This window comes from Choloepus didactylus, chromosome 2 (assembly GCF_015220235.1).
Source record: "Choloepus didactylus isolate mChoDid1 chromosome 2, mChoDid1.pri, whole genome shotgun sequence".
Taxonomy (NCBI): domain Eukaryota; kingdom Metazoa; phylum Chordata; class Mammalia; order Pilosa; family Megalonychidae; genus Choloepus; species Choloepus didactylus.
The window spans coordinates 49,359,335-49,370,760 of NC_051308.1; the positions used below are offsets into that span (position 1 = coordinate 49,359,335).

The 11,426-nt window shown below is 38.3% G+C and overlaps 1 protein-coding gene across 10 annotated transcripts in view; it reads right to left on the reverse strand.

Annotated features, from left to right (window-relative positions):
- Window positions 1–10,705, reverse strand: part of RCOR3 (REST corepressor 3) — a 54,471-nt gene extending 43,766 nt beyond the window's left edge. For 3 of the 10 annotated variants that reach the window (XM_037824513.1, XM_037824518.1, XM_037824522.1), the window contains exons 1-4: window positions 9,909–9,959; window positions 4,134–4,211; window positions 3,572–3,949; window positions 1,471–1,523 (exon numbers count right to left, since the gene is read on the reverse strand). Coding sequence is in view for 4 of the 10 variants with exons in the window: in XM_037824506.1 (XP_037680434.1) it covers window positions 1,471–1,523; window positions 4,134–4,211; window positions 9,909–9,965; window positions 10,335–10,503 (357 nt within the window). In the remaining 6 variants the exon portion in view is untranslated. Of the gene's footprint in view, window positions 1–1,470; window positions 1,524–3,571; window positions 3,950–4,133; window positions 4,212–9,908; window positions 9,966–10,334 lie in introns of those variants that run through there. The other 7 variants (XM_037824506.1, XM_037824510.1, XM_037824492.1 and 4 more) reach the window with 7 other exon arrangements.
- Between the last annotated feature and the right edge of the window lie 721 nt (window positions 10,706–11,426).

The following is an 11,426-nucleotide window of genomic DNA, read 5'->3' on the forward strand; positions in this document are numbered from 1 at the left end:
TGACTATAATTACTAAAGCAGGTTTGCAGACTCATATCAACACTTTCACCCACATTTTTTTCATTTGCCAATGTACCCAAAAAAAAAAAAAAAAAAAAAAAAAGCTAAAAGAAAATATCCAGTAAATTAATACTTGAGTGAAGCCTGAAACTATCAATTATAGCACAAAACAGAAGTGCTCAATAAAGTGGATTTAGTAGAGAAATATTCAAGTTTCAACTTTTTAGAAATGTTATGGGCTAACCACTTCCAAGAAGTAAGAGTACCTCAACTGCAACTTTAACAATTTACTATTTTACCATAAATATTTTTGAGGTTTTTTATTCTCATAAAGTATACACAGAATTATATCTAGTCATATAAATAATTTCAATGACTTGATCACCATGTCATTGGAAAGCCTGAAACAGACAACTTCAAATACAATTTCATAACTTTCCCCCATTCTAAGTAACAGGCCTTTATTTATTTTGAGGTATTAAGTATCATTTAGGGGACAAACTTGTATTTTTTAAAAACAGGCACAATAACTATTTAAATAGTGAATTTGAAAGTTTATTTCTGTATTAGATAACAGTCTTTTAAAATGAACATGAAAATGAACTTACGTACAGTCACATTTTAAAGAATTAACTTTCTTAAACAAATTTTAAACAGAAAGCCAAGGCTTAAAAACAAAACACACAATGAAAGGCTTCAAATTCCACAAAAAGAGTTAACTGCATTTAGATACAGATATAAGAAAATTCTTGATGTTACAGAAACGATATTACTTTACCATGTTATTGACTATAAAGTTAGCTCTTAAAATTCAGGTTACAGATAATACATCTTTCCAACTTTTCTAAAAAGAAATCTGCCTATTTTACTATTAAGTTTGGTAAAGTGTAATATAATACTTAATTGAGATAAAAATTAAGAATCTCTTTCATTTTTCCATGTTTTTCTATTCCCTCATGACTAGGGATAATGAACCATTTGTGGCCTTTAAAAGCAATCTAATAAAAAAGCACTTTGTGAGTTATTTCATTCAAAATAAAAAAGTCTTAAATATTTCCTTAAGTAAAAAGTTTAACTTTAGATATTTTGGGTGAAAAAAAAAAAAAAGAGAATTATCCTGTACTCTTACATTTTTTTTGGAATAAAAGGTTTATTTTAAAATCCTACTCATGTACATTTACTCCAAAATACAACCAAGCTTATATCTCATTTTGGTAGCTTCTGCCAGAGTAAACTTGAAAGTTTTCATATACTTTCACAATTCAAAGCAGAATAAGAAACGGAGGTATTGAGAGAAAAGACTAATAATGTTTATAAAAGCAAAATACTTAATGTTGCCAGAACCTTTGTGGCATCTACAAAGTTGGTTAACTTACACATTTTCTTAGGACAGAAACTAGCATAAGATGTTCTTTGGATTTGGTAAATATTGAGGAAAGTCTTAATACTAAAATACATTTCTCTACATACCTGCTCCACATTGTAGCCATGTTTCTCCTTTGCAATTGCAATATACTCATCCACTGTAACAAAACAACGTAATGAAATTAATTATTCTTACTTACTTTATTTGAGCAGGTCTACTTTTCTTTTAACATGGCTAAGTAAGATAATTTATATTCCAAGAATGAAAAAACAGCCAAAGTCATCTTCAATGAGATATTTCAATAAAAGACTATTACTTTATGAACACGATGAGAAGTTTACCTGGTTTAAACTTCTATTTAGTATGACTTATCTCAATGACCATATGTCATATATTTATTTAGTTCAATAACATTACTATAATTATTTTTGCATGCAGAAAAAGACCATTCTGTGAGTAGCCAATAGAACTTAATTACAAGGTAAAATATTAAGATAATTTCTTTATTTTCTGTTGGCAGTCTTTATTTGCAGAGTCACTGCTAGTTAAGATTCTGTCTCATATTTAGAGTTGACCCAAAGCCTTTATTATCCCATTTCTAATAACGGTGTACAGGATGGTTTGTCTGTAGTTTTGCCAGACATACATAATAATATTGACACATTTAAGTATGTTAAATTATTCTTCAGCTTTCTGCTTGCTATACAAAAGGTGTTTTGAGTATTCCATTTTCATACACCCTCCATATGTGATCAAACCAACAGAATTATTTAGATAAGCACATATTCAACGATGAGATGTATACTGGCTATTTCAAGGCCCTTACTGCTGAGAAATGTGCCACTTCACATTCAGTGGGACTCAGTTTTACGTGAAGTACATAAAGTCATTCCTTTGTAATCCTGTATAATATATACACACATACACACACACACACCTCAAAATTAATTCTTTAGACATATTTTTGAGAAGGAGTGGTTTAAGAATTCTGATCCTGGAACAGCTAGTCTCCCTGGGTTTGATTCTCAGCCTGGTTATTAACTTTTTGACATTGGGCAAGTTACTTGACCTTTTAGTGTCTCAACTTCCTCACTCTAAAATAGCGATAAAAACAGTAACTCCTCTAGGATTAAGTGAGTTAATACATGTAAAGTGCTTAAAAATCACCTGGCACATTGCAAGTACTTTATAAGTGTTTGCTATTATTATTATCCTGTTGGTACAGTTTAAATTAATACATAAACATGCTATTTAATAATAATGCTATTAGAATAACAACTTTTTTGATGGATCTATTATCTCCCCAAGACTGTTTAGAACCCATAGCACCTAAAACACATGACAGGGATAGGTATATACTCATTAACTTTCACAAAAATATCTTATAGTCCTGTAGAAGGCTAAACAATATCCTGTGGTTCTCAACTTTGGCTATGCATTAGAATTACTGGGAGAGCTTTTAAAAATTAAGATGCCCAGGCTCTATTCCTGAAATTCCGATTTAATTGGTTTGGAGTAGCAACCAGATATCAGCATTTTTAATAAAGCTCCCCAAGTGATTCCAATGCACAGTTAGGGTTGAAATCCACTGCCCTTCGGTTGGCTATTCAACATGGACACACTACTAGCATATGATGGCTTTCTGAATTTTGTTTTCCATTCTGCTAAGAAATGGACCATTGCATAAAACAATGCTAAAACAGCAAAATTCAATGATACCCTGATGTTCAGTCTGTGAATGAAAACCTTTGACTATAATGAAGACTGAGCCAGAGAAACCTGATAGTCTCTTTCAGGTTTCTCAGTACGCAGTTCCAGGCCAACTCACCAATTTCAACTGCAATAGTTAAGAATCATTAAGAATGCCTCAAGGGCATACAATTCCTATATTATCAGTTGACCTATTGCTGGTATTCTAAATTTCTTAAATATGAACAATTATCAGGTATGCAGAAGCATACTGTTGTCGATTTTTAGTTCTCTTATTACATCAATACATACAATTAGACTTACTATATACATGACATATAGGACATCATTAATTTTCATGGGACTAAATAAACCATCATGGAACATCTTCAAGATGTCAGCAAATATTTAGAAAAGACAAGCTTATTGTACAGCTGCCAGAAAAGTTGTTCAATTTTTTTAAAAAATAAATTCAATGATAACTGAATGGAGGGATGGGGATCTTAGTGTTGTTACCTGCACGTTTCCTATATCTGATGTTCCGCAAAGGATCAGGTCCGCTACATCACACTGAAGTCTAAAGCCACACCATGATTCAAGAAGTGCATGGTCAATGATCCAGAAGGTCTCCGTCCAGAAATGGAGAGCACAAAGATGACCTGATGGCTGCTGAAGTCAGTTCTTTCCCCTTTCCTCTTTAAAATGGTAATGATAGTGGGCTCTTTGAAGCTCGAAGGCATTTCTTTACAGCTCCATATACTGAGGAAAAGCCTGTGCAGATGTCTACATAGTAACTCCCTCCCCTGCTTGAGGATTTATGCAGCAATGCCATCAGATTCTAGGTTTTTTCATTCTTCATGGGCCTGACACAAACTGGAATGATCAACCCACTATCTTTCAAAAGGAAAAACACTCTAATATAACAACCTCAATTAAAACAAAACAAAACAAAACAATAAAGACAAAACTGTTTTCTTAACAGAACCTAAGAGGCCCCCCCCCCCCCAAAATATAAGTTGCATTTTGAATCATCTCTCAGGTCCATGTTCACACAGACATTCAATTTCAAAAAACTTACATTTGGCATCTGGGATACTGTGATATGGAGACCATACAAGCATCCCTCCATTGTCTTTATCTGTGTATTTTGTAGCACCTGGGGAAAAAAAATAATTACTTTGAATATAAATTTTACTTCATACATTCAAAATCAGTATAAACGAGCTATGCTTTATTTCTATTTTAGTATAGTACCTGCAAAGGAGGAGAAAGAAACAGACTAAAAGAGAAGGAAAACAAAATTTTACATTAAATAGTGTAAATGTTCTGTTGATGAAAATGAAGAAAATTTTGCAAATGCTGAGCTTACCCCTTTTAAATTAGAAAGATGGTGTTGTGTTTAAATATTTATTTAAGACATTGCATATCCCCGCTTACCTTACAGAAGCTCGTAAATCTGATTTAACTTTTTATACATTACGTAAAGGTCATCATCACAAACTCTGACTTTTAAACTAGAGGGAATGTCTGAAGTGTCAATCCGGTTTTGCCCTATATCTATGGGCCAAGATTGCTGTAACTTTTAAATACTGTGTCTGCTGTTTATATTTTTTATCTTAGTCCTTGCTAAGAGAATGTCAGGTATTCCTTTTTAAAATTTAATTTCATTTATACATTTTATATCTATAAAGATATTATGTGTTCTGTGTAAGAACAAAACAAAGTCAAAGATGTAAAAGTTAATAATGATATTTCTTCTTAATGTAATCTGAGTCTGCATCTAATCTAGAGGAATATTATCCCTGTTTCTAATTTATTTCTAGTAAGTTATAATCTAGAAAGTAAGAAAAATCAAGCCCTATTAAAAGCACATGTATATTAAGAATAAACAGTCTGAATGAAAGACTGACACAGCTATCCCACAGCCAAGTACGTGAATGTGAGTTCTGCCTTGTATTTTAACTAATCGGTAGACTCTTTCTGGCTTCTTCCTAATTCTTATTTGCATTCAAGTTAATTAAAATTATCAACAAATGAAGCATTACTGCCACATGTCTTAAGAAGATTTGCCTATGAATATATCATAATTGACTTTTCTGAGGTGTTAATAGCTACTACCAGTTAAGGCCAGAATTCCAAAGTTAATAACATAAAATATTAACAAAGAATTCTAAGGTTAAACTATAATCATTCATAAAGTTATAAAAGATATTTAAAACAAAGAACATTCAGGAGTGAGGGAACTAACACTACAATAAATAATATAGACCTAGTATAATAATTTCCATCCAGAGAAGATATGTCAAGCAATAATTTACTATCATTCAGGTTTTTTTTTTTTTTTTGGGGGGGGTGGAATCATTATAAATCACATCACCACTATTAAGTTCAATCAACAAACTGTAGTTAAAGAATACACTACCAGTGAAATATAAATTTAAAATTGTTAAATACTACATGCATTTCCTATAAGGAAAAACTAAAGATGGAAAAAAGAGAAATGAGAGGAAAGGGACTATCAATGTATTAGAAAGTCCATAATTACAAAATAAATCCAAAACTCAAAACTAATGTTAATGAGGACAAAAATAAGACATTAGAATTTATGAAAATGCAAGTTAGAAGTTTATTATCTAAAATTTATATTTTGTGAAAATAAATTTTAAAATGTTTTTTAGAAACTTCAATATTAAGATATAGATTTAATTTTTAACATGGAAAATAAAAATCCAAAAGCAAAACAACCAAACTGTTCAATGAAAATAAAACAGAAAATCCTAAGTTAATTAGAGGACTTAATTTAATTATTAAAATCTATCGTTATTTCCAGTGTATATACAAATTTCAATCCTTTAATATGGGACTGATTCTTTTTGTACATTAAATTGTTACAATAAAATCATTTAAATCATACTTACTGAACATGGAATGCAACAGAGAAAGGTTTCCATTAAGCCTCAAGTCTTAATAGCATAGCATGCTTAATATTTAAACATATTTCTTTGCATCTCATTCTTGCTTTACAGAAACTCTGAATATCTATTAAATTTCTTTTCTTAAACATACAAATTATTTTTATAGTTTTTTCCCTATGAAGAATAAAAGTTAAGTTTTCCCAAAAATCATTAAGAGCCTGATCTGACAGAAACAGGCATCCAAAATGGGGATAAACAGCTCTTCTAATATGGGGGTGGAGTGGGGGAGGGAGGAGTGGAGAAGAACACTCCTATCTGGTAGCAGAGAATGCCTAATTAGGCATTTCACAATGTTCTGTCCCTAACCCTGAATTGAACACTAACATTTTCAATCATGCATGTTTGCCAACTAAGCCTAAGTGATGACTTAGAAATGAAGTACTGCAGTATCTTTTGAACACAACCATCTACTATTTTTTGGATTTTCTTTAAGACATCCCAAGTAAGGACATGGATGGAATCATAGAACAAACATACTATTTAAAGAACTTAAATACTGGGACTATTAAGAAGAAACTCCAAATACTTAAAAAAAAACTTGACTACTTATATACCTGACTTTGAATTACATATTAATATCACCAACTTCAAGCTGGGGTACACAAAGACCTTCCAAGGGGTACATGAGCATAAAGAAGTTTTCAGGGAATCAAATTTTCATATCTTCAACTTCCCTAGGTTCTCTTTTCTAAGCCCTGAGGAGTCACCTGCAGTCTAGACTATATGCTGGTTCTACTTTCCCACCTCCCCTTCAGAAACGTTCTTGTCTGACTTTAAAAAAGAGGGGGCACATCTCCCACTCACCCTTAATCTTAGAAGAGTGCATAGCTCAAATTTTAACATCTTCAGTGTAATAAACAAAGGGTGTCAGCAAAGCCTTCCTTTATTCAAGGCATCCTGAGTATTAGAACTTCAATCAATTACATATTATTATAACTCAAGCCAGAAGAGATTTAACTCGTAGGACCTTATATTCACAGGAACACACATTAAGATGGTAGAGAAGTTGGACAGGTGATCAAAATACATATGGAACATAAAAATATATTATATAACATAAAATTCTGTGGGGAAAATTAATGGAAATGATTTCAAAGACAAAAAGGAACAATGTAAACTTTCAGACTACTAGGAGCCTGTTCAGGTATTTTATAAAATAGATACTATCAAATCACTATGTTTATATTTAATTGGATGTATTTAAAACAAAGATATAAAAGTTTTATTTCAAAGTGCTAATATTTTCAATACACTTAATATTTTCTATACACCAATGATTATATTCTTCAACTATGTAAATATAAAGTGAGAAAAAAAAGCTGCCAACTTAAAAATACCTGAAAAGAATCTTTTATCAAAATTCTTTTATGGGTATGCATGCAAAATATTTTTCAGACCACTGCTTTATATACATTAATTTTCACTTAATCTTGTGATATAGTTAACATTATCTCCCTTTACAAATGAGAAACTAAGGCCTACCAAATTCATCATGCTGTATTAGCTTAAAGCATGAAAGAGATAAGACTCACAAAACTGCTCCTCATGATGTAAACATAGTAAGTAGGAACTAACTAAAAATTGGGAAGACCCAGTAAAGAATCAAGAGATTAAAAAAAAAAAAAAAAAAAAAAAAAAACCTATGAAAATAACTGGAAATCAGGTAGTGAATTATAAAGGCAGTATTAGCAATGGCCCCTTATTTTTATAATCAAGGTAATCTGTCCCTAATCTCCCAACTTTAGTAATCCCAACATAAACCTTTATTCTTCTCACCAAGTAGATTGGATAACCCAAATAGTGGCCCCTTTAAAGAATTATTCTTCAAATTTTGAAATTTGTTCCAGTATACAGTTTATCATACATCAAAAAATACTTTAGGGATTAGTCCTTGGCATATACAAGTCTGTTCCAGCATGAAGTCTGGCTCTTAAATACAAGACCCCTAATAAATCTGATCAGAAAGAGCACAAGTTATTGTATAATTGCCTGTTAAATAAACACTGACCCATAAGGCTACCTAATGGGGCAAAAGAATAGTTACTTTTATTAACTTATGAAATAATTCTGTTTGCTGAATTCTAATTCAGATATAACTTTAATGAGTTCAAAAAGCAAAGAGTACCAATGAAAGGGCCCAAATCAGAAAGGTGAAAATGTACCCAAAAACATTGTTCATAATTATGAAATTTAACCTTTACTGAATAACTGTCATAAGCCCAATATGTAATTTATCTCACTACTCATGGCAAGAATTCCATGAAGTAGTTTTTATTTCCGTGTTACAGCTAGGAAAACCGAGGCTCAGTAAGACCAGTGACTTGCTCTGAGCACAAAAACAAGAATTGGGAGTTGGGAAATGAATTTAGACTCTCTTAAAGCCAAAATTTGCTTTTTCCAAGTGTCAAGCTAAAGCCTGAGACAGCACAGTGATGGGAAAGTGTTACTCATCTATTAGTTACATGTTTCTATTTCACAAAATACAAACTATTTGAAGTCCACCATTAACGATACACACTGATAGTCTTTAAATAAAATGTATTAGTTGCCCTGTCATTTAGAAGACAACTCAAATGTAGATCTAGTGCGGATTTTTGTTTCACTTTTTTACCTCCTAGAAAATTGACTGTACTGACAATGTTTTTAAATACTCATTATTTTATCATCCTCCTTAGGAATCAGAGGAGCTGAGGATCCCCCAGCCACCCGGCTACACAAACTCTTTAACGAGATGGTAAATATCATTTTGCGTTGCCCTATTGGGGAGTGGAGGAACCAAATACCCATCTATATCCGATAATCAAATAAACATGCTATTACCCCCAAGAAAATACAAGTAAGTCTTATTAGGCATAACACAGAATTCAAGAGTTTGACACACACAACGTTATTACGAGAGGGCACTGGATAAAAATCTGATCAACTATAAGGAAAAAAAAAAAGCTCCTTTCAAAGTCTATCCACGGCCTTAACTAGAGAGGGTCTGGATTAGGGTGGGGAAAAGGAAAGGCGCTCCACTCGGAGAGGCTCCAGCAAGGGCGCCTCCATATGCGGAACTCTCGCCCAATCCCCATCCAGGCTGAAATCCCGTGACCGCCAGGGAGCCTGTTTGGAGAAAAGTAGACAGGGAGCCCGCAGCTGGGTTGGCAGAAGACGCTGGAACCTGGCTGCTCCGGGAGAAAATGTCTCCTTGGCAGCTGCAGCCACCGTCCTGTGGTCTGACTTCCTAGGGTTGGCTCGCAAACGAGGTGTGCCTCTGGCGTCTCCCCACCCCTTTTGCCCCCCCCTCCTCTCTGCGGCTCCTACACTCCGCAGATGCCGCGACCAAAGCCACACCACCTAGCCAAAAAAGAAAGAAAAAAGAAAATCCCGTCTGCGCGCGGGGTCGGGCAGGGCTCGCCCTTGGCTTGGGCCGATGACAGCAGCCCGGGCATTCCCCGCCCTTGCGGAGCGCGGCCCTTCACTCCCCGGGGCCGGTTATGTGGCAAGTGACATTTGCCTGGTTCTTCCACACACATCCCTCAAACCTCTCCTCCAGACGCTCGTCCCCCGGCCTCGGACCCCCGAATCCGCGAAAAAAGGACCGTCTCCCTTTACTCACCCCGACTTCTCTCTAGGCTAAGGGGCCAGAAAGGCGATGCCACCAGAGGACAAGCGGCCACCAAAGGGAACCTGTTAACCTTGCAATGCACACATCTGCCCACACGCCCCTGTGTCACGGTCCTGCCAAGCCTGACAGCCTCCCAGCCCCGCATCCACTCCCAACCCCACCTCCAGACCCCTACCACGCCGCCTGCCCGGCTGCCCGCACTCCACCCCCCTTCCACCCCAAACCAATCCCAGAAAAAGGGAGTCAGGATTTGCTTAAATATATCTACCTGGATCAAATTCAGGGATCCGAGCTTGGTATTCAGCTCCGACTCTCATCCCAACATCTGCAAAGCAATGCCAAAAAAGAAAAAAAGAAAGAAAACGAAGAGACAGTTAATAAAAAATAAAAATTGCTGGAGGTAAGAAAGAAGCAGCGGGTGGATGGGAAGATATTAACTCCGGGCACTCCGGGAGATGGTAGCGAATGGGGGCGGGGAGCGCGAGGGGGGGCGAGGGCGGAGGATTGGCCGAGGGCGGAGGGATGGGGGTCGCGCGCGGGGGAGGGGGGGTGCTGCTGCACTGCACCCGGAGTTCGAGGCTACCGCAGCGCCCGGGCTCCGAGCGGAGGGAGGGCGGGAGCGCCGCGAAGGGAGGGGAGGGGGCTGGGGGAGGGGTGGAGGGAGGGGGGCTGGCGGGGAGGAGTTCGAGGCTACCACCGTGCTCGTCGTCGCTGCTGCAGCCGCTCTCGGGTTCCGAGTAGTGCAGCCCTCCGTTGGTGGATGAGGCGCCGCTGGCCCCGCCGCCCGCCGGGTTCTTGGCGCTACCGTTGGCCGATCGGTTCTTCCCCAGTAACTCCGGCCCTTTCTCCATCATGCCCGGCATGGTAGAAAAGGGGAGGGGGAAAGGTGAGGGGAAGAGGTAGGCGTCAGGGTGAAGGGGGAGATGGCTTACGAGTGCGGGCGGGAGGGAAAGGAGGAGGAGGAGGAGAAGGTGGAGGAGGAGGGTGTTAATATGGAGCCGCCATAACCGCTCCGGTCCGGCAGTAGCGCAGTCGCCTCACAACAACCCGCCCCGGCTCCGCCTCTCTCCCCTCCTCTCTTCGCCGCCCCGCGCAGTCCCAGGCGTCCCTCTCGGCGCGCCGCGCTCTACGCCGCGGCTGGTATCACTCCGCCCCGCAGGGAGGTTCCGGACGCGGAGGCGGGGAGCGGAGGGGAGAGGGGGAGGGGCGGGGAAGCCCCGCTCGCCGACAGGCCAGGCAACCCCAACCGAGCGCTAATAAAATCGCCGCAGAGCTGCCGCAGCCTCGCGGGCTTCCTTCCTAGGGGGCGCTCTAGGGTATGGGCGGGCGGTGCCAGGGAGCGGGACTCTTTGCTCTCTGAGGGCGGAAGGACGCGGTCAGATACAGAATGGGCAAGTGCGTCCGAGTAACTTAAGTCGGGGGAGCTGCCGCCTTTTTGCGGACTGGGCTGAGGTACCGATGGCAGGGACGGTGTTGGCTGGTTGGCGGCGGTCAGGCTGCTTGGTTTCCGGGGCTCCTCCGGCAACGTCGAGCTGGTGTCGCTCGCTTGTCCGCAGTGGAGTCGGAAGTCTAGCAGGGCGAGGTTCTCCGAGGCCCAGCCGGCAAGAGAAGGTAGATTCGGTCTAATCATCTGGATGCCTACAATTTTTTGCTTCTGAGTCTCTGAACTGGGGCCTAATTCCCTAGAGAGACCGAGGGTGGTGAAATGAGTTTCCGGTGCTCAGCAATGCTGCTGTGTTTGGCTAAAAAGGTTTTTTTTTCATTAACCCTTTCTCTTCTTAACATT